This window comes from Acomys minous (assembly GCF_964271855.1).
Source record: "Acomys minous genome assembly, chromosome: 14".
Taxonomy (NCBI): Eukaryota; Metazoa; Chordata; class Mammalia; order Rodentia; family Muridae; genus Acomys; species Acomys minous.
Window position 1 is genome coordinate 86468056 of NC_140496.1, and position 24679 is coordinate 86492734.

The 24679-nt window shown below is 44.7% G+C and overlaps 1 protein-coding gene across 6 annotated transcripts in view; it reads left to right on the top strand.

Annotated features, from left to right (window-relative positions):
- Positions 1 to 24679, top strand: part of LEF1 (lymphoid enhancer binding factor 1) — a 115289-nt gene that overhangs the window by 61117 nt on the left and 29493 nt on the right. For 4 of the 6 annotated variants that reach the window (XM_084756227.1, XM_084756226.1, XM_084756230.1 and 1 more), the window contains exons 4-6: positions 15883 to 16015; positions 21338 to 21428; positions 23103 to 23186. In XM_084756227.1, the coding sequence (XP_084612353.1) occupies positions 15883 to 16015; positions 21338 to 21428; positions 23103 to 23186 (308 nt within the window). The remainder of the gene's footprint in view (positions 1 to 15882; positions 16016 to 21337; positions 21429 to 23102; positions 23187 to 24679) is intronic. The other 2 variants (XM_084756228.1, XM_084756229.1) reach the window with 1 other exon arrangement.

Genomic DNA, 24679 nt, shown 5'->3' on the forward strand with positions numbered 1-24679 from the left:
AGGGAGTGGGGCGTTCTAGGTCTTGGCAAATGATCATTTCCATGACTCTCTGTTCTTGAATAGTTTAGACAAAGGTCAAGATTTTGTTCCCGTTGCTTGTCACAAAGAGAACGTAGAGAAAGAGTGTTACGTAAGCGCCACAGTGAGGGACTTAGCATGCCCTGGGAAGGGCACTTCACATATTCTCCAGTTCCCAGAGTGTAGACAGTCCTGAAGCGACCAGTTCCATTCTGCACAATAACTGGCTCTTAAAATTGCTGAAAGTCTAGCAGTTTCCTTGCACTGGAAGAAGTCAACATCATCTCCAGGACGATGCTGTACATCCAGGGCTATGCAGATTCCCCCTAAGAAAGATCCATGGACCAGGCCTTCAGTGTTGCTCTGAGTTCTTCAAAAGGATGGAAGCCCAAAGTGGGATCCAAGATGAACATTTCCCATTGATGCTCAGTGACACAAGATAGAGCTTGACTTTGATTTTTATAGTTACAGAAATCTGTCCTTTTTTACTAGCACACAATGACACTATTGTCATTTTTTTCTGAAAATATATAAATAGAATTAAAAGTACACACACACGCACACATGCACACATACACAGTGAGGAGTATGCTTTGGCTTGGCTTTGGACATTTAAGATGGCTCAGAGAGCACAGAATTTTGTAGAACCCCGATGATGGGATCTTCTCTGTCTGTTTTAAGTTTTCAGCCTCAATTTCTAACTCATTTCAGGATTTTGTTTTTAAATCCAAAACCAAAGGTGCTTTTTCCTTGACTCATAAGTGCATCCTGAAAGCAGTGATGATGGTAACATGGACAGGAAGGCGCCTTCAGTTCCCAGAAGCATAAAGCCAGCTGAGGACCCTCCACAGCATACACCGTTTATTCTTGAGGATTATTGGACTGGCCCAATGTAGAATATATTCTTTCCATATACATAGTGAATTCTATGTAGCTTTGTGTAACTTGTTATATCATTAGCTTTTTCACTCTTCTCCTCTTTTCTCCACTATCCTATCCCACCTCTGCCCCTCATTCCTTGTTTTTTTCTTTTTTTGTAGATTTTTCTTTTGTTGTTTGTGTATTTATCTTGAGACAAGAGTCTTACTGTGTAGCCCAGCTTGTCCTCAGCCTCTTGGACCTCCCTCCTCAGCCTCCAACTGTTTGGGTCACCAGCATATGATGCCATGTCCTGCCGATTTTCAGTTATTTATTCATATTGTTCCTTCTCCATAAAAGAGGAACCTAGAAAATGGTTGTGTAACTATTTTAAATGTTATTCATCCACTCATTTATTTACTTTGTGTCTGAGTGCTGTGTGTGTGTGTGTGTGTGTGTGTGTGTATATACACCATGTGCATGCAGTACCCACAGAGGCCAGAAGAGGGCGGAGAGAATCTGAAGGTACACATGGCTGTGAGCTGCCTCCTGGGTACTCTTGACTGCTGAGCCATCTCTCTATATAACTACTTTTTTTGGAAGTCAAATTGGAGATCATGAGGCAAAGGTCACACTCTCCTCCTGTATACTTAGATCGCAAGGGGAGCTTCCTCAGGGAAAGAAAATGCAAGTTAGAAACACATAACATCTTTGTCATTTTTCATTATTTCGTAGCCACACCAAAAGTGTGACAGCAAACAAGTAAAAACTTATTTGAGTGATTTTCGTTAATGAAGTATATTTTAAAAAATGAAGCTGAGTGCGTGGCTCAGTCACAGAGCACTTACCTGGCTTGGGTGAGGCACCATGTTTGATCCTCAGCACCAATACCCCCAAAAGATTTTTGTTTGAGAAAGGAAAAAAAAAACCTGCAGCCTCAACACTGCTTGAAACTAGTGTGTATTTTATACAAACAGCACCTCTCAATGTGTAGTGGCTGCAGGTCACAAGTGCCATTCAGTGATTCAACTGTAGCATGGGTTCTGTAGGAGTGTCCCAGTGCTGGCCTTGTGAGTTCAGCAACACATCTGGGTGTTCCTAGGAAATGTCTTACGTTTCCCTGGGTTAGCTTATAAGTACACTTTTTGGCACTAGACCTTCTAATGAAAGCAATCTGTGTGGCAATCCTTCCCACCCTCTACCCCGCCCTCCCCCATCACCCATTAAGGCTCTTCAGCAACATCTCCACAAAAGCATCCCCTCCAGACTGGAACTTGACTCTTTCCTCTTGTGAGCGGCAGAGATGGCTTGAAACAGCACTTTTAGCACCGACAGGAAGGCTCGATGACAAATTCTTACATAACCATTACTCATGTCACCATCTTACACCTGACTTTGAGACAAAAACCAATTAGAGTAAAGCACATTCTTTCTATGGCTACTTCAAGTGGGAAGGGCCCATCTCACTGTGACATAATTAGGTGTAAGTCTGCCGGCTTTGCCCCTGTGGAATTTTGCACCATGCATCTGCAGTCCAAGCATATAAACACTCTCCATCTGGGTAGCTGTGGGATTTCTCTGACCTTGACCCTGAGTAAGCTCCAGCTGGCTGCCCCACCCCAGGGGGTCTATAGTCCTCTCTCAGGCTTGGAACATTCTTCCTTTCCCTGAACGTCATACAGAGGTCTTCCTACCCTTCCCCGTTGCCCAGTATCATTATGAGCGGTGATCACTGGATTGCAAAAGAAAACACAGCCCACTGCCTTTGCACAGAGCTCTGTGTGGAACCAGGAGGAAATCTGGATCTGGATTGCTCCCATAAACCATCCCTAATTTGTTTATCTTGTTATTTCCCCCAGGCTGCTGTATTAGTTGCTTTCTGTTGCTGTGATATAAAACAAACAAACAAACAAACAAACAAACAAACAAAAACCCAAAACCAAAATCAACTTCGAGAGGAAAGGGCTTATTTGGCTTGTATGTTGCAGTCCATCATTGTGGAAAGCCAGCAAAGTAACGGAGAGACAGTGAGGCATGCTCAGCTTGCTTCCTTACACCACCCAGGACTGCTTGCTGGGGTGACACCTCCCACAGTGGGCTAGGCCTTTTCACAATAGTCATTAATCAAGAAAATGCCCCACAAGCCAGTCTGATGGAGGCAGTTCCTCAACTGAGTGTCTATTCTAGGTGTCTCTAGTTTGTGTCACATTGACAAAAAGTAACCAGGGCCTCTACAAATAGTGTTGTCGCCAAACTGACTAGATTTGAGCAGGTCAGTACTAATGACTTCCTATGCAATGAAGAGCAGAGCACTTCTCTCTTGGGATAAGAGAATGTGTTTTTAGTCAAGGGACTGTGGACCATTCTGTTCCTTTTCTACCCCTAAGCAAACTATAACCACCCACCCCAAAATTCCAATCCATAGATCTGTGATTAAATGATCCAGTGTTCATGATCCAGGAAGTGTTGTGACCTTTTGATATCTTGTTATGCCCCGAACTTGCCCTGTAGACAGGTCTTTATATATAGGCACCCTTAAGTCCCCAGTCCTCTCCCAGCTGGGGATCCTGTTGACCTTGCCTCCCAAGATACTGGCCAGCCTTCCACCCATGATGCTTCATCCCTTTATCTGGCCTTAGAATTGGCTATATCGCCTTAGTTATAATGTTGTGCCTCAAGCGCAGTAAATCTCAGGTCTGTTTTGATTTGTCTTTGGCTGATTTATCTTGACTGACTATGGCTCTCTTCTTCTCAGAGGGCAGTCTTCCACATGAAAAAATAGTGGTGCATGCACAGGATTGGGGAACGTGTCCAAGGCTGTAAAATCATTTCTATGATGGGACGTCACAATGTCACAGCACTAAATGTCATTCTCATGTCTACCCTGGTCCTAGTTTCTAGCCTTCATCCCACTCTCTTTGTTTACAGAGTCCGGTTACTGCAAACAGTGGGGCCCTTTTGGTGTGAATGTTTCCCCCTTGTCATCTTTCCCCAGTGAATAGCCTAGAGCAGACGTGACCTCAGCAAAGCCTTAGTCCTGAGCCTAGCTTCCTTATCTGCTCACAGCTGTGCTGGAGGTTGGTACAGGTGCTAAGTAGGTTGGGGAGAATGGCCTTCCACTTTGTTTGTATTTGTTGTAGGGGGAAGGTTATCATAGAAAGAGGGACAGTTTATTAAGAAAAATGAACAACTGAAGGCCCTCCCAAGAGTGGAAGTGGGCTTGTGAGCTGGCAAGACAAGACACTCAAGGGAACACCTTACCAGATGAGCTCTGAGCCTTTGTAGATTACTCACATAGTCTGCCCTCTCTGTGTATATGCTATGGACTTTTCTCACACATACTCTGTTGTCTGTAGCCCAATCGAGGAGCGCATTTTCTGTCAACTGACTTCTCTCTTGTGTTAATCCTGATAACCCTCTCTGGACCTCAGTACTCTCTTGCCACAAATTCCCCCAGAGACCTTAGATTGCAGAAATCCTCATCCTTCGTTAACTTTTGTGATGATGACACCACGCTCCCTGTCTGAGAGGCACCACGAGACCCTTCCCCTACTTTATTGGTTAGAGAGAAGGCTTTGGCTTTGCCCCACCTGTAATAGGATTTGGCTGCAGGATGAGGAGTTTAGTTTGAAATCTTCATATGCTCGAAGACAGAAATTTTACAGGGTTGAAAATACAAGGTCTAAGCAAGAGTGACATGATTACATCAACCAACAATCCCAAAAAGAGAACCAGGAAAGCCATGGCCATGCTTGGTTCAGGAGAGCCATCCTTAGGTGGCTTGTGGGGTATGGTGGAGTAAGTCCTTAGACTGTTATAGAGCTATTACGTAGTAAGATTGGAGTACGATACAGTAAGGAACAGTTTAAAGGAGGGATCCAATGGTAGATAAGAGTGAGGTTGTACCCACTGAACACGGGACTCCCTAAAGAAAAGTAGGGAAAACTTACACCTCCTCCTGCCTCATTTACCCAGCAGGCTTTTTACTCCTCGGCCCGCACCTCCTCTCTTAAAGCGGCAGCTCAGTTATGGATCTTTCCCTAACCACCCTAGAGCATAGTTCTCAACCATCCTAATGCTGCGACCCTTTAATACAGTTCCTCATGGTGTTATAACCTCCAACCATGAAAATATTTCATTGCTAATTCACAACTGTAATTTTGCTAATGTTATGAATTATAAATTATCTGATATGCAGGCTATGTTGACCCAAAGGGGTTGAGACCCACAGGTTGAGAGCCACTGCCCTAAAGAGTCAGATCATTTAAGTTAGAGCTTAAGCAGCTCTGATAGAACTTTTCCTAAAAGGCAGACAGCTGCCCCAAATGCTGCTGACTGGTAATGTTGAAAGCAAGATAAAGCAATGTTAAACTTTTTCTCTATTTTTTTTTTAAAATAAGGCTGTGTTCTGTTCTGTTTTGTTTTGTTTTTACTCTCAACTCTCTTTAATGACTGTGTGAGTGGGGTGTAAGCACATGTGCGCGCGCGTGCGCACACACACACACACACACACACACACACACACACACTCACAAATACCCTTCTCCTTGTATCTATTCAGCCCTGATCTTGCAGTTCCTGTGGAAGGCCCCCTGCACACAGTTCTACCTGTTTCCCAGCTGTGGGAAGAAAAAAGGGCACGCACATCCTACCTCTTGTTCCTTCTTTCTGAAGTGTAGCTTTGGTGACAGTGAGTAGCACATACTTGAATTGAACAGTGACAAACACAAAAACTAGGTGACCTCAGAACTTTATAGAAGAATCAGAATAATTATAGCATCAAATGGTGTGTCATAGCATTTCATCTGCAAAAGATGGTAACAGGGAAGAAAATGAGAAACTGACATTTCCTCTGTGCGTGTTTACATGTATGTGGGTATACATGTGCTCAGGTGTGTGTGCATGTGTATGCATGCATGTGTCTCCCTTGATTGCGCTCTACCTTATGTATTAAAACAAACCTCCATGATTTCGCTAGCTAGCTAGCTAGCTTCTTTCCAGGATTCTGTTTCTCTCTCCTGCTTGCTGGATTACAGGTGGACCTCCATGACCACCAGAACTTTATATGCCTGCTGGGGATCAGACTGTAGACCCCATGATCGAGCAGTGGGTGCTTTACCCACTGAGCCACCTACCTGGCCTGCTTTTTATTGGTATGGCTACCCTTTTCCTTCACTAACAGACAAGAGCGTGGCCTGAAAAAGTCACATGAGCTCTTTAGACAAACATGGTGATAGAAAAGGATATCAGAGATTTAAAAACCTGAATGATTTAAACACACTGTCACTGACTTTGGGGTTGAGAAGACCATTTTTCAAGAAATGTGGGTGTTTCCCCTGCAAACGTCCAGTAAGGAAATGCAAGCAATGGAGGAAAACTGCATTCTATTAACAACAGAACTCTGCGCCCAGTACCAAGATTTGGCTTCATGATACATTGAGCAGAGAATCTAATCAGACTGGCCCAAAGTCCTTTTTCTTGTAAACTGCAGCTAAAACATGGTGTTGTAAATGCTCATGCAGCAATAGAGAAAGAATATAGGCAAAAGACCCTGTTTGTAATAGAAAGGTCTGAATTAATTCCTCCTTAGAAGGAGTTGACTCGACAGTGTCGTGAGCCTGCTCAGCAATCACATGACAAAGACACTGACAGTCTTGGGTTTGCCAGAACTTGAGTTAAATGTTAGGAATAAATCACTTAGTTACACCCTCCTCCTAGTGAGAGAAAAGAGCTACAGACACACAGCGACAGTCATGCAAGGAGCCCTTTCGCTAGCCAACACCATTCCAAATATGTAAACCATGGGAGCCATTGCTTCCTGAAGTCACCTGAATAGTGCCTTTCACCTAGCTGGCTTGCGTCACTGGCACACAATGTCTTGTCACATGTGGTTACTTCACAAGACATCAGTTCTCAGAGTGTGTTCTAAGCCCTGAGTCAACGACCCATGAGTCAAAACAGCTCCTTAGGAGATGGAGACCCCTCTATGTCTTTATTTTTGTGTGTAGGGGGGGTGTTGCCATGGTGGCCTTAAAACAAGGGTGGATAAAACAGCTGGTAACTGCAGGGTTAGCTGCTGAGGTCTGTGCTCTGTTGCCAGGAAAGTCAAATGTCACCGATTTCCTTAAGAAATCAGTTAAAATGATCAACTTTGTTACCTTTGACTCCTGAGTGTATTCTTCCGGTTTTGGTGTCTGACATGTGTTTTCTCACAAATGAGCAAACTGCATCTGTTCCTTCGGTGACAACAGTTGGCATCATTTACTACCAGAGTTTTTTGTTTTTTTTTTAAGTAAGCTTTCAAACAAAAATTGGAATTTTCAAAATTGATGCTTCACTACTGTGAGCATGAGCATGGTGTCTCCTCTCCAGCCTTAAAGTTTTCAAAATGGGATCATTAATGACCAGGGCTTTCACACTATGTTAGGAAGTGTTTTGACCCAGTAACCTCTTCGAATGCTTTCCTTTTCCAAATGACCTCTGCACCACACTACAAAGTCACACGAGGGAGAGTTTAGGGTATAAGATGGGGAGGCTACCTTGCCACAGGTATTGAAGTACATTGTGACTAACCTCCAGGAAAGTCTGGCTACCTGTCAGGTTTTGATCTAGTATAGGAGAAGGGAAGCCTCTAGAATAACCTCTCACAACAGCATATCTGTTAAATTGCACTGAAATATAACATATCACAGAGAACACTGGAATCTAAAAACAGAGGCAGACTATTAAGGCAGACACCAAAGAGAGGGGCCAAAAGCTATAAACATTGACAGTCTTCTCGTTTCTTATTTTAATAAAAGTTTTTATATAAAATGTTTTACCTGATAGGTTTGCTACTTTCAAGATGAGTTAAATATTTTTAGATTTTTATTGTGATTTTGAATATGGTGACTGGTTCTGGAAAAAATCTGCATAAACAAAGGTTCCCCAGCATCTCGTGGTTTTTAAGAGTGTAATGGTTACCTGAAACCGCCTACAAGCTAAGCATAGATGGGATCTGCTGTGTTAGCTGCCAGTCTGAGAGATATAAAACAAGCGTGGTGGCCAGCTATGCAGCTGTGAGATCCAGACCAGCATGGACAGGATTGGTTAAGGTTGCACACACGGGGTGCCACTGATCCTGAGGAACAGGGGAGGTACTTTAGCAAGCAGCAACCAGAGGAAACTTCTTGAAACTTTGGTACAAATTAAAAGTATCTTAGAGCAGGAAATGAGAATCTTCCGTGGGAATTTACCTGAAGGAAAAAAAAAATCTGAATTCTAAAACCCATGGTAGCCTGTCTGTGAGGTTGGGAGCATACAGATTTATTTCCGGGTCCTCTTTCCTTTATCCACTCCACAGAGCACTTACTGAGCAGATGTGGCAGGACCTGAGTTCAAGGCTTTAGCTACATTGCTCCCTAATCCTCACTGTGATCCTGGGAGCTAGTATCTTCCAGTTTTGCAAATGAAGAAACAGATTCTGAAGAGCTGAACTGAGTGGGTTACCAAGTATAAGAACTGCTCACACTTGCACGCCAGGATTTGAACTCTGCCCCAGTGCCTTCATGTCTTTTTTTTTTCTTTTTTGAGACAGGGTCTCTCTGTGTAGCCTTGGCTATCCTGGACTCACTTTGTAGACCAGGCTGGCCTCGAACTCACAGCAATCTGCTTGCCTCTGCCTCCCGAGTGCTGGGATTAAAGGCGTGCGCCACCAAACTGTACTGTTATTGGTGGCTGACACATGACAACCAGAGGATGCCAGGACCACCTGGTTTTCATCCCTTGGTATACAAGCTGTGTGGACTCTGGACACACGGATTCGGGCCCAAATTCTGTCTTGTGAGTTAACTTTCTGTGCATAAATTATCTTCTCAGAACGTCAATGTTCTCTGTGAAACCGGAAGCTTAGCATCCAGTGGAAGGCCTGTTTGGATCAAGTAACCGGGCTCGTGCCCTCACCTCCTGACAGCCTGAAGAATCATGGCTGCTTGGCACTCTTTTCCTTTGTCTTAAGGTAGCTCACCCACCAGTCTGTTGGAGATTTGCTGGTAGTACCAGCCCTCTCCAAGCTGCCATTTGCTCCTATCTGGATGTTTTCACTAAAATAGATGCATGCACGACGCATGGCAGGCTACGCTCACCTGGCTGATAGCTTGGAACCGAGGTGCCGAGAAAGGAACTGTCAACTCGGCAGTGTGTGTGTGTGTGTGTGTGTGTGTGTGTGTGTGTAGGAAGAGCAAGGCTTTTGGTATCAAACCAACAGCAATACAACTCATCTGTCCACTAATTATTACTTAGCTCTGCGTTCAAAAGGACTCAGCCCCTTCATCTGTAAACTTGTGCTAATGATAGCCACTTGGGTGGAGGCATGCCAGCGCACATCTGAAAGCATTCTTGTAATGACAGGCACTCACAGGGCACCCAGTCCATAGTCATTGCTTCCTCTCAGGGGGAAGAAAAAAAAGCCTCTCTATCTGGTGATGGTGAAGGTCTCTAGACGGCCCTTTTGCTCTGGAGCTGATGAGAGAGAATGACATGCTGAGAATCTGGGTCTCCCTCCTTAACCTGGAAGAGGCCGCTGGCTCACAGGATGCTCTCAGATGTGAGAGGCCACACTGGACCTGAGCCCTACACTCAGCGTGGAAAGATGGCTGAAAGTTTTGCAGACAGAGCACTACCTAGTTGGTGAGGAATTCAGTGTGCCTCTGTGCCTCATCCCTCTGTAAGGAGGCTGGGACTCTGGCTCTCGCAAGGGTGCGGAAGACACTGAACTCACACAGCTCTAGTTAGGGAATCCCGGGGTTTAATCAAAAGTAAAATTCCCACCCTCAAGATTGAGGTCAGGTGCGTTTTCTCACCCAGGTCAGCTGGTAGAGTGTTTGTTCACGTTATCCCCGTGTTCACGTTACAGTCGGGAGCCCTGCTGCTAAAATGCGCAGGCTGCTGTAATGGCGTGCACCGGTTTTGCCCATGGCTAGATCCCAAGCTGTGGGTTTAGCTGAAATCTGGAGATAGACTACCAGGTCGGCCAGCTGCTCACCCAGTTCTCCCACTTCCGCAGCAGGCCCAGGGCCCCAGCAGGAAGGGAGGTAAACCACGGCCAGACCTTCCCAGGCCACATTATCAGAGAGTGACGACTTTCGGGACACTCTTGTGCCAGCCGGTGGTGAGTGGGTCATTTCTGGGAACCCGGCTTTGGAGACGGCTCTCAGATCCCTAAGTGGCACCCACTTCATATCCACAGGAGGTGTGGGTTTTATTGGCTGTGATGCCAAAGCGGTTCCTACCTGCAGGGTCCAGCCTGGGCGGCAGCCAGCCTGCCTGCCTGCCTTGGGATGTTTTCCAGCTGTGGGGAGAAATGCGGCTGTTGGGTGTCAGCAGTGTCTGCTGCTCTGACCACCTCTGCTGAGATGCCTCTTTGTCTGAGGTAATTCCTGGGCCCAGGACAGAGACCACAGAGTCATCACATAGGTGTCACTTGAGGCCGTCAGCAATGACCAGGATGGTCAGAATCCAAGGCCACGCAGTATGCTGGAAATGAACTTGGTTTCCAGAGCTAGGCTCTGTGTGCTTTGCCACACTAGCTGCAAGCCCTTGGAAAGGTGTTGAGTGTTCCCCCCACCCGCCCCACCTCCACCCTACCCTTGCCCCATGCAGTGTCTCATCTATAAGAGCCTAAAAATCACACCTGCCTTAGAGGGGCACTTGATCAGCTTTAGTTGCCATGACAGGTATGTTCAAATCATAGAATGGCCCGGGGCTGAGCCCTCCAAGCTTGGAAAAGTACTTCCACCATTTTCCGACACAGCCACGTCTGAGTGCTGAGCGCAGGCAGGAAAACTGTTTTCGGCCCTGCCCTCTAAGCTTTCTTATTTGGTTTTGGTTTTGGTTTTCGAGATAGGGTTTCTCTGTGTAGCCCTGGCCGTCCTGAAGCTTGCTCTCGACCTTGAACTCGGAGCTCTGCCTGCCTCTGTGCCAGCGCCACCCCCTCCCCCTGAAAGTTCTTGGATTAAAAGCGTGTGCCACCTCCACCCGGCTCTGTCCTTCTCTAGAACCTGCTGTCCTGTATTGATTACTCTCCCTCTGTTTACCACTATGTACACTTAGAACCAGTTCTTGGTCTCTCTCTGCTACTTGCTAGCCCTGTGGACTTAAGGAGGTTGCTAAACATCTCCAAGTGGTAGATTGGGGTGACATAGTGCTTCTAGGGTGCCTCAGGAAGATGGAGGGATTATGTACCCCAGCCATTGGGGATAAAAAAAATTAGAAATGCATTTTGGGAATATCTGCTGATTCTTTACTGGAAAATAAGAGTTACGTGACTATACCCATGAATGAAGAAGAAGCAAATGTCACCCTTGCCCCTCCTACCTCTCTTATAGCAGACTGGAGAAAACTGGATTATATGAAGGAAAGTACTGTGTGCACACCGCTGTAGCACAGAGTATCAAAGGATCTCTTGATTTCCCTGCAACTTGGAGCCGGTGTATGGGGGAGCCCTACTGCTGCTGTGCTTGCTGGAACTCTTCCCTACCCCTGGTGACCCCTGTTTCTCTTTCCTACCTTAAAAAAAAAAAAAAGATTTATTTATTGATTAAATATACAATGTTTTGCCTGCATGTACACCCGTAGGCCAGAAGAGGGCATTAGATCACACTATAGATGGTTGTGAGGCACCATGTGGTTGCTGGGAATTGAACTCAGGACATTTGGAAGAGCAGTCAGTGCTCTTAACCCCTGAGCCATCTCTCCAGCCCCTCTTTCCTACTTTTTAAGAGGCCTGGAGCTATAATTGTTCTTTAGGTTTCTGGCAACTTCCATGCTGCCTCCACCGTTGCGCCCTTCACATCACTCGACACTTGCCTTCCAGATCCACCTTGTCTTTGTTTTTTCATCCTGTTGTCTATCTTCAGCACACACTCCCCACAGTGTTAGCTGTCCCCACCTCCAGGCCCCTAGAAGATAGCAGAGACTGCAGCTGTGCTATCGATGCTGGAACGGTACACATGTGTCGCTGCATACGATGTCGCTGTGGAAGTCTATGTCAGAGACTGAGGCAGTGGGTCTGTCATTTTCCCCTTTGCGGGTTCTTCACCAGAACATGCTGTTTGCGGGTGGGAAGAGCAGGATTCAGAATGGTAATATTTGTTTCCCGTCTTAGAATTTAACCAAAGTGGCAAGACTCGGGCTCTGACAATGTGTGTGTGTATCATGTCACAAATTTCAGACTGAGGACAGCAGGCCACAGGGGCACTGTGGCAGAGACAGCCCCTGTGTGGCTCGAATCCACGTTGTTTCATTTATACATGTCGTGGAGATGGTCTACAGGAGGCAAACCCCTTAGAATTCTGCTCACACATAGTATTGAGACTAAGTGTGACTTTTATTTTTGGCCACAAAAATGGACGTAATCTGCGCTGGCTTTAACACACCTACCAGTGCTGCTTGAGCTATCCATCTTGCAAAATATAAGACAAGGCCAGAGCTTAAATTAAAATCCCCAGCCTTCTTATCTCTTTCCCACAGGAAAGCAAATTTGTGTTGAAAACCGTAAAATTAAGAGGAGAGCAAGGATAGCATAATTTAGCAAAAAATTCACGGCCCCAGATTCTGAGCTGTATGGCTGGAGGGACAGGTCAGGAATTAAGAGCCGCTGCCTGCCAACTCGAGTTCCTTAGGCTGCTGTTCTGGAAACAGGAACGGCACGCAGACTCTAGAGATCCTTCCAGAAGATCTCGGCGGTGCTGATGCTAACAACCCTTAGAGAAGATCTCTGCAGATCCCTTGGCAACTGCCTATCACGCTGCTCCGAAGGCTTTCAGTCTAAGGCTTGGAGTAGTCGTTTTAAACAACAGTTGAAGTGTATTCATTTTTGCGTTTGGGAAGCCATGGTTTTGTAATATTCTACTTAAAAATAATAATAATTTACGGTTTTGTCCCCAACCTGCCCACCTTATCTAGCATTCCGAATTCCCTTCATTTTAGAGGCCCTTCTTATATATTTAGGAAGTAACCTCATTAACACCTGAAAAGCACTGGAATAGTTTTAAGCCTTTTACTTGTATACGCATAGATGTGTGTGTTAATATATGTACAGAAAACTTGTGCGGCTTTGACAATGATGCTCTACTTAATAAAGGCCAAGGGCTATATGAGCCATGCAAGGGTTGCCATTAGATAGGACCTGGTCATTACCAGGCAGAAGCATAATTGCCTAACAATTTACAAAGATACATTTTTTTTTTTTAGGGCTGTTATAGTAAGCACTTTAGAAATCCTATTATGGTCCAAAAAAAGTGTAACCTGCCTTCTTTTCCCGTGGTTTTTTTTTTTTTTTTTTTTTTTTTTTTGCCACATGAGTTTCCTTTGGGTGCTGGCTATAATGATAGGTGTAAGGCGTGTTAAGGATCGCCAGGAAGATTGCTCCTAATTTTCCTGAGGGTAACCTTCACACTGAACCACATCCTTCTGGCCCTTAATTGGTAAAAAGCATCCAATTCGAAGTGTGCGCCATAGGTGCAGGCACCAGAAAGGTGTGTTGTGGAGTCCCTTGGCCAGAGATATGGCCAGACATTTGGACAGTTCACACCGGGACACACTTCCTTGATTTCTTTTTTTATATGAGTATTTACTTCTTGGGAAGCTCACTTCACAGTAATCTTAGCCTGGCACAGTACAGGAAAATGTCGCTAATTCAAACTAATTACGGTGAAGGCATGCCTGAACTAGTGAATTCATTACACTCGGTTCCTCTTAGATCTGAGTCGCTCATTACTGTACAGTCTCCACACGGGCATCTTCCCGAGGCTGCTTCAATTAGTAGATGGTTTAAAATCAGAGCCACCTTTTACATCTGTGTAATCGTGTTACACTTCCTTTCTTTGGGGGCAATAGGGAAATGTCTTTCTATTTTAATTGTTGTTGTTTTTATTTGTGAATAAGATTGTATGTACTTACCATATGTAACATGGTTTGAAGTGGAGTGGTTAAATCCAGTTCATTACCATATGAATTACTTTATGAAGGTTACCATCCACTCACCAGGTTTTCAAGGAGACAGTAGACTAAGGATGGGGTATGGCGGCATATACCACTAAGCTTGGCCTGGTACAAGATGATCTAGGCCAGCCTGGTCTACACAGTCAGCCTGTCTCTCATTCCTTCTCATCTCCTGTTTGTCCTTCCCTTCTTCCTTTCTGTGTAAACACACACACACACACACACACACACACACACACACACACACACACACACATTATATTGTCAGTAGCTAGAGTTTGTTTTAAGATGGTCATCCAAATGTTGAGCCTCTCTCAAGTCTTCATTACCCTACTGATTTATCTAGTAAGCCCTTTCTTGAACAGGGAAATGTGTATTTATTCTTTTTTAAAATTTTTTATTAATTTATTCATGTTACATCTCAATGGTTATCCCATCTCTTGTATCCTTATTTATTCTTTATTTTATTTTTTGAGATGCCTCTTACTATGTAACCCTGGCTGGCCTGGAAGTTACTACGTAGACCAGACTGGCTTGAACTCACAGAGACGTGCCTGCTTCTGCTTCTCAGAGGCTGGGACAAAGGACGTGTGGTGCCACCACACCTGGCTTGGGTAGAGAGAGGACTTGTAACTTTGCCACAATCAAAATGATCACAGATTTTTAAATAAATAATATGAAATAGATAATCTGAATCCTTTTAAAAATGTACTGGTATATTGAATAAAATATGTTTGTAAGTTGGACCTGGTGGTGTAAACTGTCTGGGAGACAGAGACAGGAGGCTCATTGTGAGTTCAAGCACAGCCAGGGTAACTTTGTGAAGCCCTGTCTCAGTATCTAAATATCTCTTGGCTCATGGATCCCCAGCACAAAAGAACAAAGTTTTCTTGTGTAGGTATATATGTGTGTATGTGTGTGTGTGTGTGTGTATATATATATATATATATAACGTGTGGTTTTGTTTGTTTTATGTGCCTATGCAGGCATATAGTGGGTCAGCATCAGGGTCTTGTAATCACTCCCAATCTCATCTTTTAAGACAAAGCCTTTCAGTGAACATGGACCTCATCATTTGGGCTGGACTGGCTGGCTAGCAAGCTCCAGAATCTGGCTGTCTGGTTTTCCCCAGTGCTGGGATTGCATACGTGCTCTATCATACCAGGGGCTTTATGAGGGAACCAGGTGTCATGATTACCCACTGAGCCATCTCCCCAGCTCCATTGTTGTTTGTTTGTTTGATTTTGTGATGAGGTCTTTTCTGTAGCTCAGGCTGGCCTGCAATACCTACTCCTTCCGCTTAGGCCTTTTGAGTACTGGGGCTACAGGCATAAGTCTTAGTACCCTGCTGAATGTTGTCAATTTAAAGTGTTCTTTCAAGGTGTTATTTTTAATGTTGTGAAATTAAACACAAGATTGGTAATTCTTTGGAAGCCAGAGGAGCAGGAGACAACTGAGGAACAGCAAGCAAAAGCAGCTGGTCCCATCTGACAAAGTAACAAGATGTGAAAAAAGTTGTCGGAGCATGCCTCTGAAAGACGTGCTAAAGCATTACGGACTTGCAAATTATAAATATGTGCCTACTATGTTTTTTAGTTTGGCAATATTTAATCAATAATTTGTTCAAAGGACAATTTTTTTAATCAAGTGGTCTTTTACAGCTAGATATAGAATGAATGGAAAGCTTATAGATCACTTTTCGCTCTAGCAGCTCTTTATCAAACAGAAATTAAGGTGGAGATTGGGAGTCATGTGCAGAGGTTCAGGTCACAGGAAGCACGCTGGCTTGATAACCTCTGCAGGCCACTGGGGAAGCTGCCACCAGCCTCCTTGTGAAACATTCCTGTACTTAAAAGAGTATTTGCATGGAAACGCTGGTACCTTCGGTGGCCAGGACTTCATGGCTCTTGTGTTCCCTTCATGGCTGCCTACTGCTCCTGTGTGACTTTTTTTTCCCCCTTGGGGACAGGAGGGAAGAAGAGTCAGGAGGCCATATTAACAATTGGCCTTGTGGTTACTTTGCAGTCAAATAAAGTGCCGGTGGTGCAGCCATCTCACGCGGTCCACCCTCTCACCCCCCTCATCACTTACAGTGACGAGCACTTTTCTCCAGGATCACACCCGTCGCACATCCCGTCAGATGTCAACTCCAAGCAAGGTAAGCACCCCTGGCCTGCCCAGGCCTCTGTTGCTAATCCAGCCGCCAGCCTTGATGCCATTCCAGGTATGCGGGTGTCTCTGTCCCACGCGAGTCAAAACGCACCTGAAGATCCGTACGGTTGGGCAGCAATTCTTCAGACACCCATAAAAATTTGTTGCTTCATTTTTTTTTCACGAAACAGAAAATAAACAACAACGAAAGTGCAGAAGAAAAACATAATGCTGTGATGTTGCAAGTGTCATATCTAAAAAGCCTATGATCCATAATACAAACCAATAGGCTGTGCAAACAGACAAAAATCTCCACTCTCTGCCATTCATTCACTAGAGTAGTCACAGGGGATATTTTTTCCAAGCCCCACCCCATGCCCGCTGAATAAACATGAGCCCCACACTTCATCAGTTTTCTCCATCATTAAGCCTTTATCACAAACTGTGGCCATATCTCTTGGAGTTTGAGGAAGAGCGGCATGGCTAGCAAAGATTTCTCTTTCCTACTTCACAGGTAGGAAATTGGCTCTTATCTCAGATCTCAGAAATTGAGACCTGATTTCTTTCAGCTCCATATTAAGTCCAGAACAGCCCCTCCCCACCGAAAGGAGGAACTTTATAGACTTGCCTTGGCACATCTTCCTTAAAAGAATAGCTGCATGTGTTCTCCAGGCCTTATTTATTTATTTGTTTGTTTGTTTGTTTGTTTGTTGTTTTTAGAGACAGAGTCTCTCTGTGTATAGCCTTGGCTGTCCCGGACTTGCTTTGTAGACCAGACTGCCTGCCTGCCTCTGCCTCCCGAGTGCTGGGATTAAAGGCATGCGCCACCATGCCCAGCTCCAGGTCATTTTTAAATAACACCAGGGTTATTTGGACACAGAAAGTGTATTGCTAGGACAGCAGATCAATTGATCCAACTCCCCAGACATCTACTAACTGAATAGCGGGGAGCAGTGTGTACAGTGTGAACGTGGGACCTAAAGATAGTGTGCGTGTCCTAAGCAGAGGACAAGAAGCCAAAAAGCTCAGGTAAAAATGTGTAAAAACGATTTGTTCCTGGAATTTTCCATTTAAGAGTTTAGACCTTAGTGGACAATAGAGAACTAAAACTGTGGGGAAAAAAAGGATCCATGACTTGGGGTGGGAGATGGTGACTACCATGTAAGATGTTGGTGGTCTTAAAAGTTTTGATTAATTTAATTTTTTTTCTGTGCTGGGAATCAAACTTGGGGCCTTGCAGATTCTAGGCAAATACTCCACCACTGAACCACATCTCCAGCTACCATTAATGTGTGTGTGTGTGTGTGTGTGTGTGTGTGTGTGTGTGTGTGTGTGTGTATATATATATATATATATACATATATATACATGCGCGTTTGTGTGTGCGCGCGTGCGTGCATGCATGTGTATTACAAAAGGAGTAAAGTAGGAATTTTTGTTTCAAGGGTCATTCTTTTCAGCCTCTTGAAATTTCTTTATTGCATTATAGTTCTACTACTCTGCCCTCTTTTATGTCCCATCATCAGCTTAGACATTATAAATACAAAGCCATTGTATTTATAACCCATACTTGTAGATTTAGATATTATAAGTAATGTATGAAACCATCTCTGCCTAGAGTCAAAGCCACACAACTTGAGTTTGACTTCTCTGCATAAATAACAAGCTCCACTTGTTCTCCATTTTCAGAAAAACACATGACAGTCTGAATAAAACTGAAATGCTTGCATTTTGCCTGTGGTAAACAGAGGGCCTGGGCAGACCGGTCGCTGGTTCTCTCACCCCAGGGCGCATCCTCTCAGCCAGTCTGGAGGGCAGCGTGCTCTCAGCACAGCTTGTCAGTCTTTCCCTGTACAAGCAACCTTGGGATTCAGCAGGGCTACAAAAGCCAAAATGGAAAGCCCAATAAAACACAAGAAAGCCCAGAGTGCAGAGGCCAAAGCATGCCACCACTTGCATTTTGCCCTCTGACCTGTAGTGGACAACCTCTATTGACGGTCTGAAAAGAGTGGCGTTCTGAGCCCACTTGTTGTTTTTCACTATTTACCGCTTAGCCATCAATCACTAGGGCTCTCAGATCCTTGGCAGTTTAACTAGAGCACTTAACTTGAACGCTTCCTCTTGGACTTGGACTTGAGGAGAGCCCGAGTGTCCCTGTGTAGGCAAGGGAACTGGGCACGTAGCTTAACGACAGAGCATTTGCCTGACACGGGAGAGCCCGGGTTTTTGTTTTGTTCTTCTTTTCAATTTGTAGTTAGTGCTGAGGATAGAATAAAGCAAAGAAACAACGCCAGTGTGACGTTGTCTGTGGCAAATTGGAGTATCTTTGAGCTTTCTCCTGAGGGACATGAGGTAAGCTGGCTAGTGTGGGTCACAATCTCAGAGCAAGTCTGAACCGGAATACATATCTGCAGACTGTGCCGAGATAAGTGGGGAAAAATGGAGATTGAAAGTTCGCAGCTATCAAAAAAAAAAATCCACCAAATGTGTGTTATTAGTTTTATTCATTTAAATTTTATGGTGAATGGCCAATTATTTTCTGTGTGCTGCTTGAGCATTTTGAGGGTTTTTTTGTTTTTGTTTTATTTTGGTTTGGTTTGGTTTTGGTTTTGGTTTTTCGAGACAGGGTTTCTCTGTGTAGTCTTGGCTGTCCTGGACTCACTTTGTAGACCAGGCTGGCCTCAAACTCACAGCGATCCACCTGCCTCTGCCTCCCAAGTGCTGGGATTAAAGGTGTGCGCCACCACCGCCAGGCTGTTTAAGCATTTTGAGACCAGCCACTGTTTAAAAGAACAACACATCGCTCTTGAGTGTTTTTTCTCTGAAGAATTCTAGGACAGTTTATAACCCCCCGAAGGCATTTGATTCCCTTTTCTTTAACTCCTGCCCCTCTTCTTCCTCGCCTTGCATAACTGTTTTCTCACTTCTCTAGGCATGGTTAGAGAGAGGACTAGTGGTGTGAGCTCTTAGTTCTTGGCTTTCTTTAGTTTTTGTTTCCTTTTTTTTTTCCAAATTGTAACTACTGCACAGTCTATTCCAGCTATTTCTAGTTGTTTTAGTGTGGAGACCTTGGTTTTAAATAACATTTGTCCACAGCTTCATGTACTTCATCATCCTGTACCTCTGGGGACACATAAACTCTGGTTTGAAAATGCTCATTTACGTAACAGTTAGTTTATATAATTTCATTTGCATACTTCTATTGCTCCCTGCCCCCCACACACACCTCAACAAACTTATTCTGTTGCTTTACAGTTTTGCTTTCCTCAGTGTGCATCATGTAGCTCAGGTAGAGACCAGAGTCACTGATGTTCCCAGTAGGCTAGTCAGCTTTACTAGTGGTGGGGAAAGCAACACTATTATGGCCAATACAGTAGCCATAGGCAGAAAGACCCAGAAAACAGAAACTGTCTTTGGAAACCATTCTTATTTGTAAGTAGTAAAATCCACCTTTCTAATGCTCTAAGTTGGTCTGACCTGACTTTGGTCAGGGAGAAGATTGTTAGTTTTTTAACTTGAACCTCCCAGAAGACCCTGAGATTCGAGGATTTAGGAACAAGTTGGAAAAACTTGTCAAAAGTCCTGAGACATCTACCTCAGCCCACCCCTGCCCTTTCCCAGAAACAAACAAACAAAAAATGTTCCCAGGAAAAACAAATTTGAGGAGCTACTGGGATGGGATCAAAGGAAATTAAAAAAAAAAATTATAGGAGATTTGAAGTGATTTTTGAAAACAGCAAAATTTCTATTGACCTGAGATAAGAGCCATATTGAGTGTGACATGAGGGGCGTTTGGCTCCATGCTGCTCTGTGTAAGAACCAAGAGGCAGTTCTAATAACACAAGCAATAGGCAGCAAGAAGGCTGGTGTTCTCGCACGCCGAAGTCCTTTGGCATCTTAAGATCCAATGTGAAGTCCATGTGCACCCTAGGTAGTAAAATCTCACACTATTTAAAGAGCCTCTGCCATGTGCTCATCTGGTTCCTCATAGTAACCAGTGTATTTATGGTCAATGCCTGGTAAGCTTACATAAATGATTCTCAGCCTTCCTGATTCTGCCGCCCTTTAATACAGTTCCTCGTGTAGTGGTGACCATCAACCACGCAATTATTTTCCTTGTTACTTTGTAACCATAATCTTGCTACTGTTATGATTCAGATGTAAATGTCTGATATATGGGGTATCCCATATGCAGCCTCCGAGAGGGTCGTGACCCACAGGTTGAGAACCATTGCCCTGCATGGAACTAGTCTTTTTGAAGCTGTGGTCATCTCTATGTAGCAACTTGCCTAGCGCTTTTCAGAAACACCTCTCCTAGTACATTAAATTTCTCATTTTACATATTGTGCATTTGTCCTGTCAGTTTTGTTCCCCCCGCCCTCCCCCTTTGTATCCAAGGTACGGTCTAAAAAGGGATGTCACCTGGGACTAGGATTAGGTGGGTTTCACAGTTACAAGACACTGGGCTCCCAGGAGAACTCAACCATGAGAAACAATTTGGTGGCATTCCCCTTTGCTGGGGAGTACAACTAATGCGGAGCAGCGTGACCTTGGAGCCCAGAGGACTGGAGTTGATGAGGAGCTTAGAGGGAGCTGAAATGGCAGCAGAGAACAAATGAATCATATCAAGTGTGACCACTGTGGGTCTGAAGATGATTCCTAATTAATCTTTGATCCTCTGAGGTATCACATTTCCCAAATCTATGTGTCCATAAGGGAACTGATGAAAATGGCAATTTACCTAATCTTTGAGCCCCGTGGCAGGCCATCTTCTTATGGAGGCCTGTCATTTTCTTCTACACAAAAACACTTGGCTACCACTCTCTTCCAGTGAAATAATGAGGGCAGAATAAATCAAAAGACGATTCAGATGGCTATTTTCTTGGACGGGTAAACATCCCTGCATGGCTTTCCCCAGCTACAACTGTCCATGTGAAGACCCTGTTCCCTCAGATATTGAAATCCTACGAAAGACTTATGTCCGTTCACTAGATCTGATGGACAGTTTCTTTTTGTTGTTGTTGTTGTTGTTGTTGTTTTGGTTGTGTGTGTGTGTTTTGTTTTGTTTTGTTTTGTTTGTTTTTTGAGACAGGGTCCCTCTCTTTTAGCCTTAGCTATCCTAGACTCACTGGCCTTGAACTCACAACGATCCACCTATCTCTGCCTCCCAGGTGCTGGGATTAAAGGCATGCGCCACCATGCCCAGCTGATGGACAGTTTCTATTCTGAAAATTCCAGCAACATGAAATGTCTTCTGCTTTTTCTCTTGCCCTTCTGCATGGTTGTCCCGTGAATATAAACGCCACGCCTTTTCTGTTCCTTTTAACAGCCATGTCAAGACACCCTCCAGCTCCCGAAATCCCAACCTTTTACCCGCTGTCTCCGGGCGGCGTTGGACAGATCACCCCACCCCTTGGCTGGTAAGAGCCCATATCAGTTCATACAACCTTCTGTGCAGAGCTTGGACACGTGTCTTTCCATTTACCATTCACGGAAAGCGGTTCTCTGTGTGTGGTTGCACTTGTGGAATGGAGGAGATTTTACAGCAACAAGCAAGGTGCTAACTTTATTTCATTTCAATTTGAAAGATTAAAAAAAAAAAAAAAGCATACAGACTTTGAAATGGATTGAATCCGACCACTAATATGTGTAGAAAATGACTGCATCGCGTTTGCTTTGAAGCTTATAGTTTTATGGATTCAATTTGTGGCTTTGGGCATTCACTCTGCCATATGAAGCTGGGCCTCAGTGGAGGCTTTTTCTCTTCCAGATTTTTTTTTTTTTTTTTTTTTTTTACAACTCATAGTTTTGAAACATGAACTTAGAGTTATTGGATGTCTACTTTTGCTTCTAAGTGATCAAGTAAGGCAAATAACACAGAACTAAGGAGCAATCAACAGAGCACAGGCGTCTTTGGAGTGTTAACAAGCGTGCACCCAAGCTCATTCTGGGGGCACAAGAATCATATTTAGGTGGTTGGGTTCCTTCTGACTTCAAACGCTAACATGAGCTCCAGAAACATTCCTGCTGCTGCTGCAGCGGCCGCCCATTCAGTTTTTGTTGGTTTGTTTGATTGGGTTTTTTGTTTTGTTTTGTTTTGTTTTGTTTTCTTGTTTGTTTTGTTTTGTTTTTATGAAAGTAAAGGAAGACCATGATGAGAAGAATAAATCTGGCCCGTGTGGGTGACGTCACAAAGCTTTGCCCTCCAGCCCCACGCACGCCCCGCCCTCCCCGCTCCCCAGTCCCAGTTGTTGAAGTGGTGCTGCCACTGCTGTTCTCTCCTGGTTCTCTATTCAGTATGCTGTCCCTACAGCCCCTACACCACGGCAGGCATCACCTCTACACCCAGGCATTCTGGCATGTTCTCCAGCAAAGCCAGAGCTCCCACTCCCTCCCTCTTTGTCATGAAGTCTCTCAGGGTTTAATTGGTTGTGTGTATACTTGAGCCCTAGCTCAATTATTCTGTCTGAACTCACCTACTCGGGGAGCAATATGCCTATGCCATCACTGGCAGCTCGAAATAGACTGGAAAAAAAAGACATGAGAGAAGAGAGGGGGAAGAGGGAGCTCTCAGGGAGGAGCGAAGTCATCGCAGTGAACCGGTCTTTGATTTCTTCACTCTAACAGGCGTATATAAGGGGGAGGAGAGGCACAGTGTCTCTGAAATGTTTATTTATTTGTATGTAAATAGAACAGTCGGTGCCCTTTCTATTTCTAAATTCTCAAAGGTTTGGATGAAGGCTTGGCTAAGCTGCTTCTCTAAAGGGACGGTTTGCCATTCTGTGGGCTGCATTATATTCAATAAGCGTCTTTAAGTCCTACTTTGCATTAAAGGTGTCGGATGGGGGAAAAGGATAAAAGAATCATTGATGGGCTAGCTTGTGTTCGGAGCTGAGGGAGGGAGGGTTTTCTTTAAGGCACACGGGTGCTTTGATGGGTGAAATGTGGGAGGGTGAGGAAGGGAAACAGTCCCGTGTTGTAAAAATGCTGGGGTTGCTGCCTTCTGGTACCCGTCCCTCCTGTCACCAAACTCTTACTGCTAGTTTGTAACTCGTGTTTTGTCATTGATGGGTTCCTCTCTTCTGTGACCTCAGGCAAGGTCAGCCTGTATATCCCATCACGGGTGGATTCAGGCAACCCTACCCATCCTCACTGTCAGGCGACACTTCCATGTCCAGGTAGGTGGAGGTGGACCGGCCAGGTCGATCCCCCTGCTCGCATTGTGCGCAACCCCCGCCCCGCTTGCCTCTGGGCTGGCTGGCTAGGAGCCTCATAACCCAGCCCCCGCGCGTGCGCGTGTGTCTGTGCAGTGTGCCTGGCTCCCACACTAGGTGTCACAATGACTCCAGGGCACCAGCCACACCAGGAAACACTGCGACTCCAGAGTTCACTGCCACCTACCTGTGGGATGGCAAATATCCCCAATGTGGACTTGAGAAGACCTTGATTGATGTAGATCATGCTGGGGGCGGGTGGCCTGAGAGGGAGCCATGAAAATGAGTTGGGTTTGAGTTGTAAGGTTGCTCCCTTTTGTGGAAACCTCAATCAGTTTAAAGCAGCAGTACTTGAAAACAGCCCCCATAGGCCAGATCCTCCCTCGACTGGCCCTCTGCTTTTTGCAGGGGAAGGGGACAGTAACCACAAGCCGTCCAGCTGTGACTGTGATGACAGCGTGTACATCCTAGTGTGTGAATCAGGCCCTGTGTGGACATGTTTTTGCAAGTGAAGCCCTCTGGGGCTGTTCTGTGTGGCGCTTCTGCTTCTGGAGGGGATGCCTTCTGTGGCCTGTGCTTGATGTACCCAGTGTACACACAGCTTTGTGCTGTATCATCTGTGTGTGCCCGTGGCTTTCTCAAGGAAGCCAGTGTGTTACTGTGCTGGAAGTCAAATGGTGAGATATTAGCTGGTTGTGAATCTGTCTTTTTTTCTTTCTTTCTTTTTTCTTTTTTTTTTTTCTTTTTAATGTGGATTGGATGTTTATAGTTTGTGTGGTAAATTTCAGCTTCAAAAAAATACATATATATATATTCTTTGTTCAGTGAAGTATAAGTTCTAGATGCCTAGGATGGTTAATATTTCTCATTTTTATAGTTTTTAAAACAGAGCTGAAGACAAAGATTGCCTCATAGGGACATAGCCACCGTCAAGCACCATATATCTTAGCAGGGCATTGTTATTTGGTCAAATATTTGTATTTTTGTCTCCTTTATAATTAAGACATTTGTTTCTGAAACCCTAGGTACCCTAGCAGAGGTCCTTTTCTCCTTTCCTAATGAGGGGCTCTGGGAAGGACCACAGAACATTTTCCTTGTGGAATTAAGCGTTCACTCTAAAACAGATCGGAAAAAGAAAATCTCCAAGGCATATCCAAATTTACCCAGTGTTTGCTGAGATACGCCATTGTTTTTTCTAGTAGGGCAGGTTTCTTCCTTCACCATGGCTGGCAGGAGATGGGCTGCCTTTTTGAGTGCTGCATACCCATGCCCAGGAGAAAGGCAACAGGAGGCAGAGATGCTGCCTGAGCACAGAATCTCCCTCCCTTTAATTTAACCCTTGCCCTTGATTCCAGATTCTGCCCCTCCCCAGACCCCATCTCCCAAACTTTACTGCTGTGCAGAAGATAATCTCAGATGATAAGAATGGAAATCTCACAAAGGAGGGGCCAAGAGGC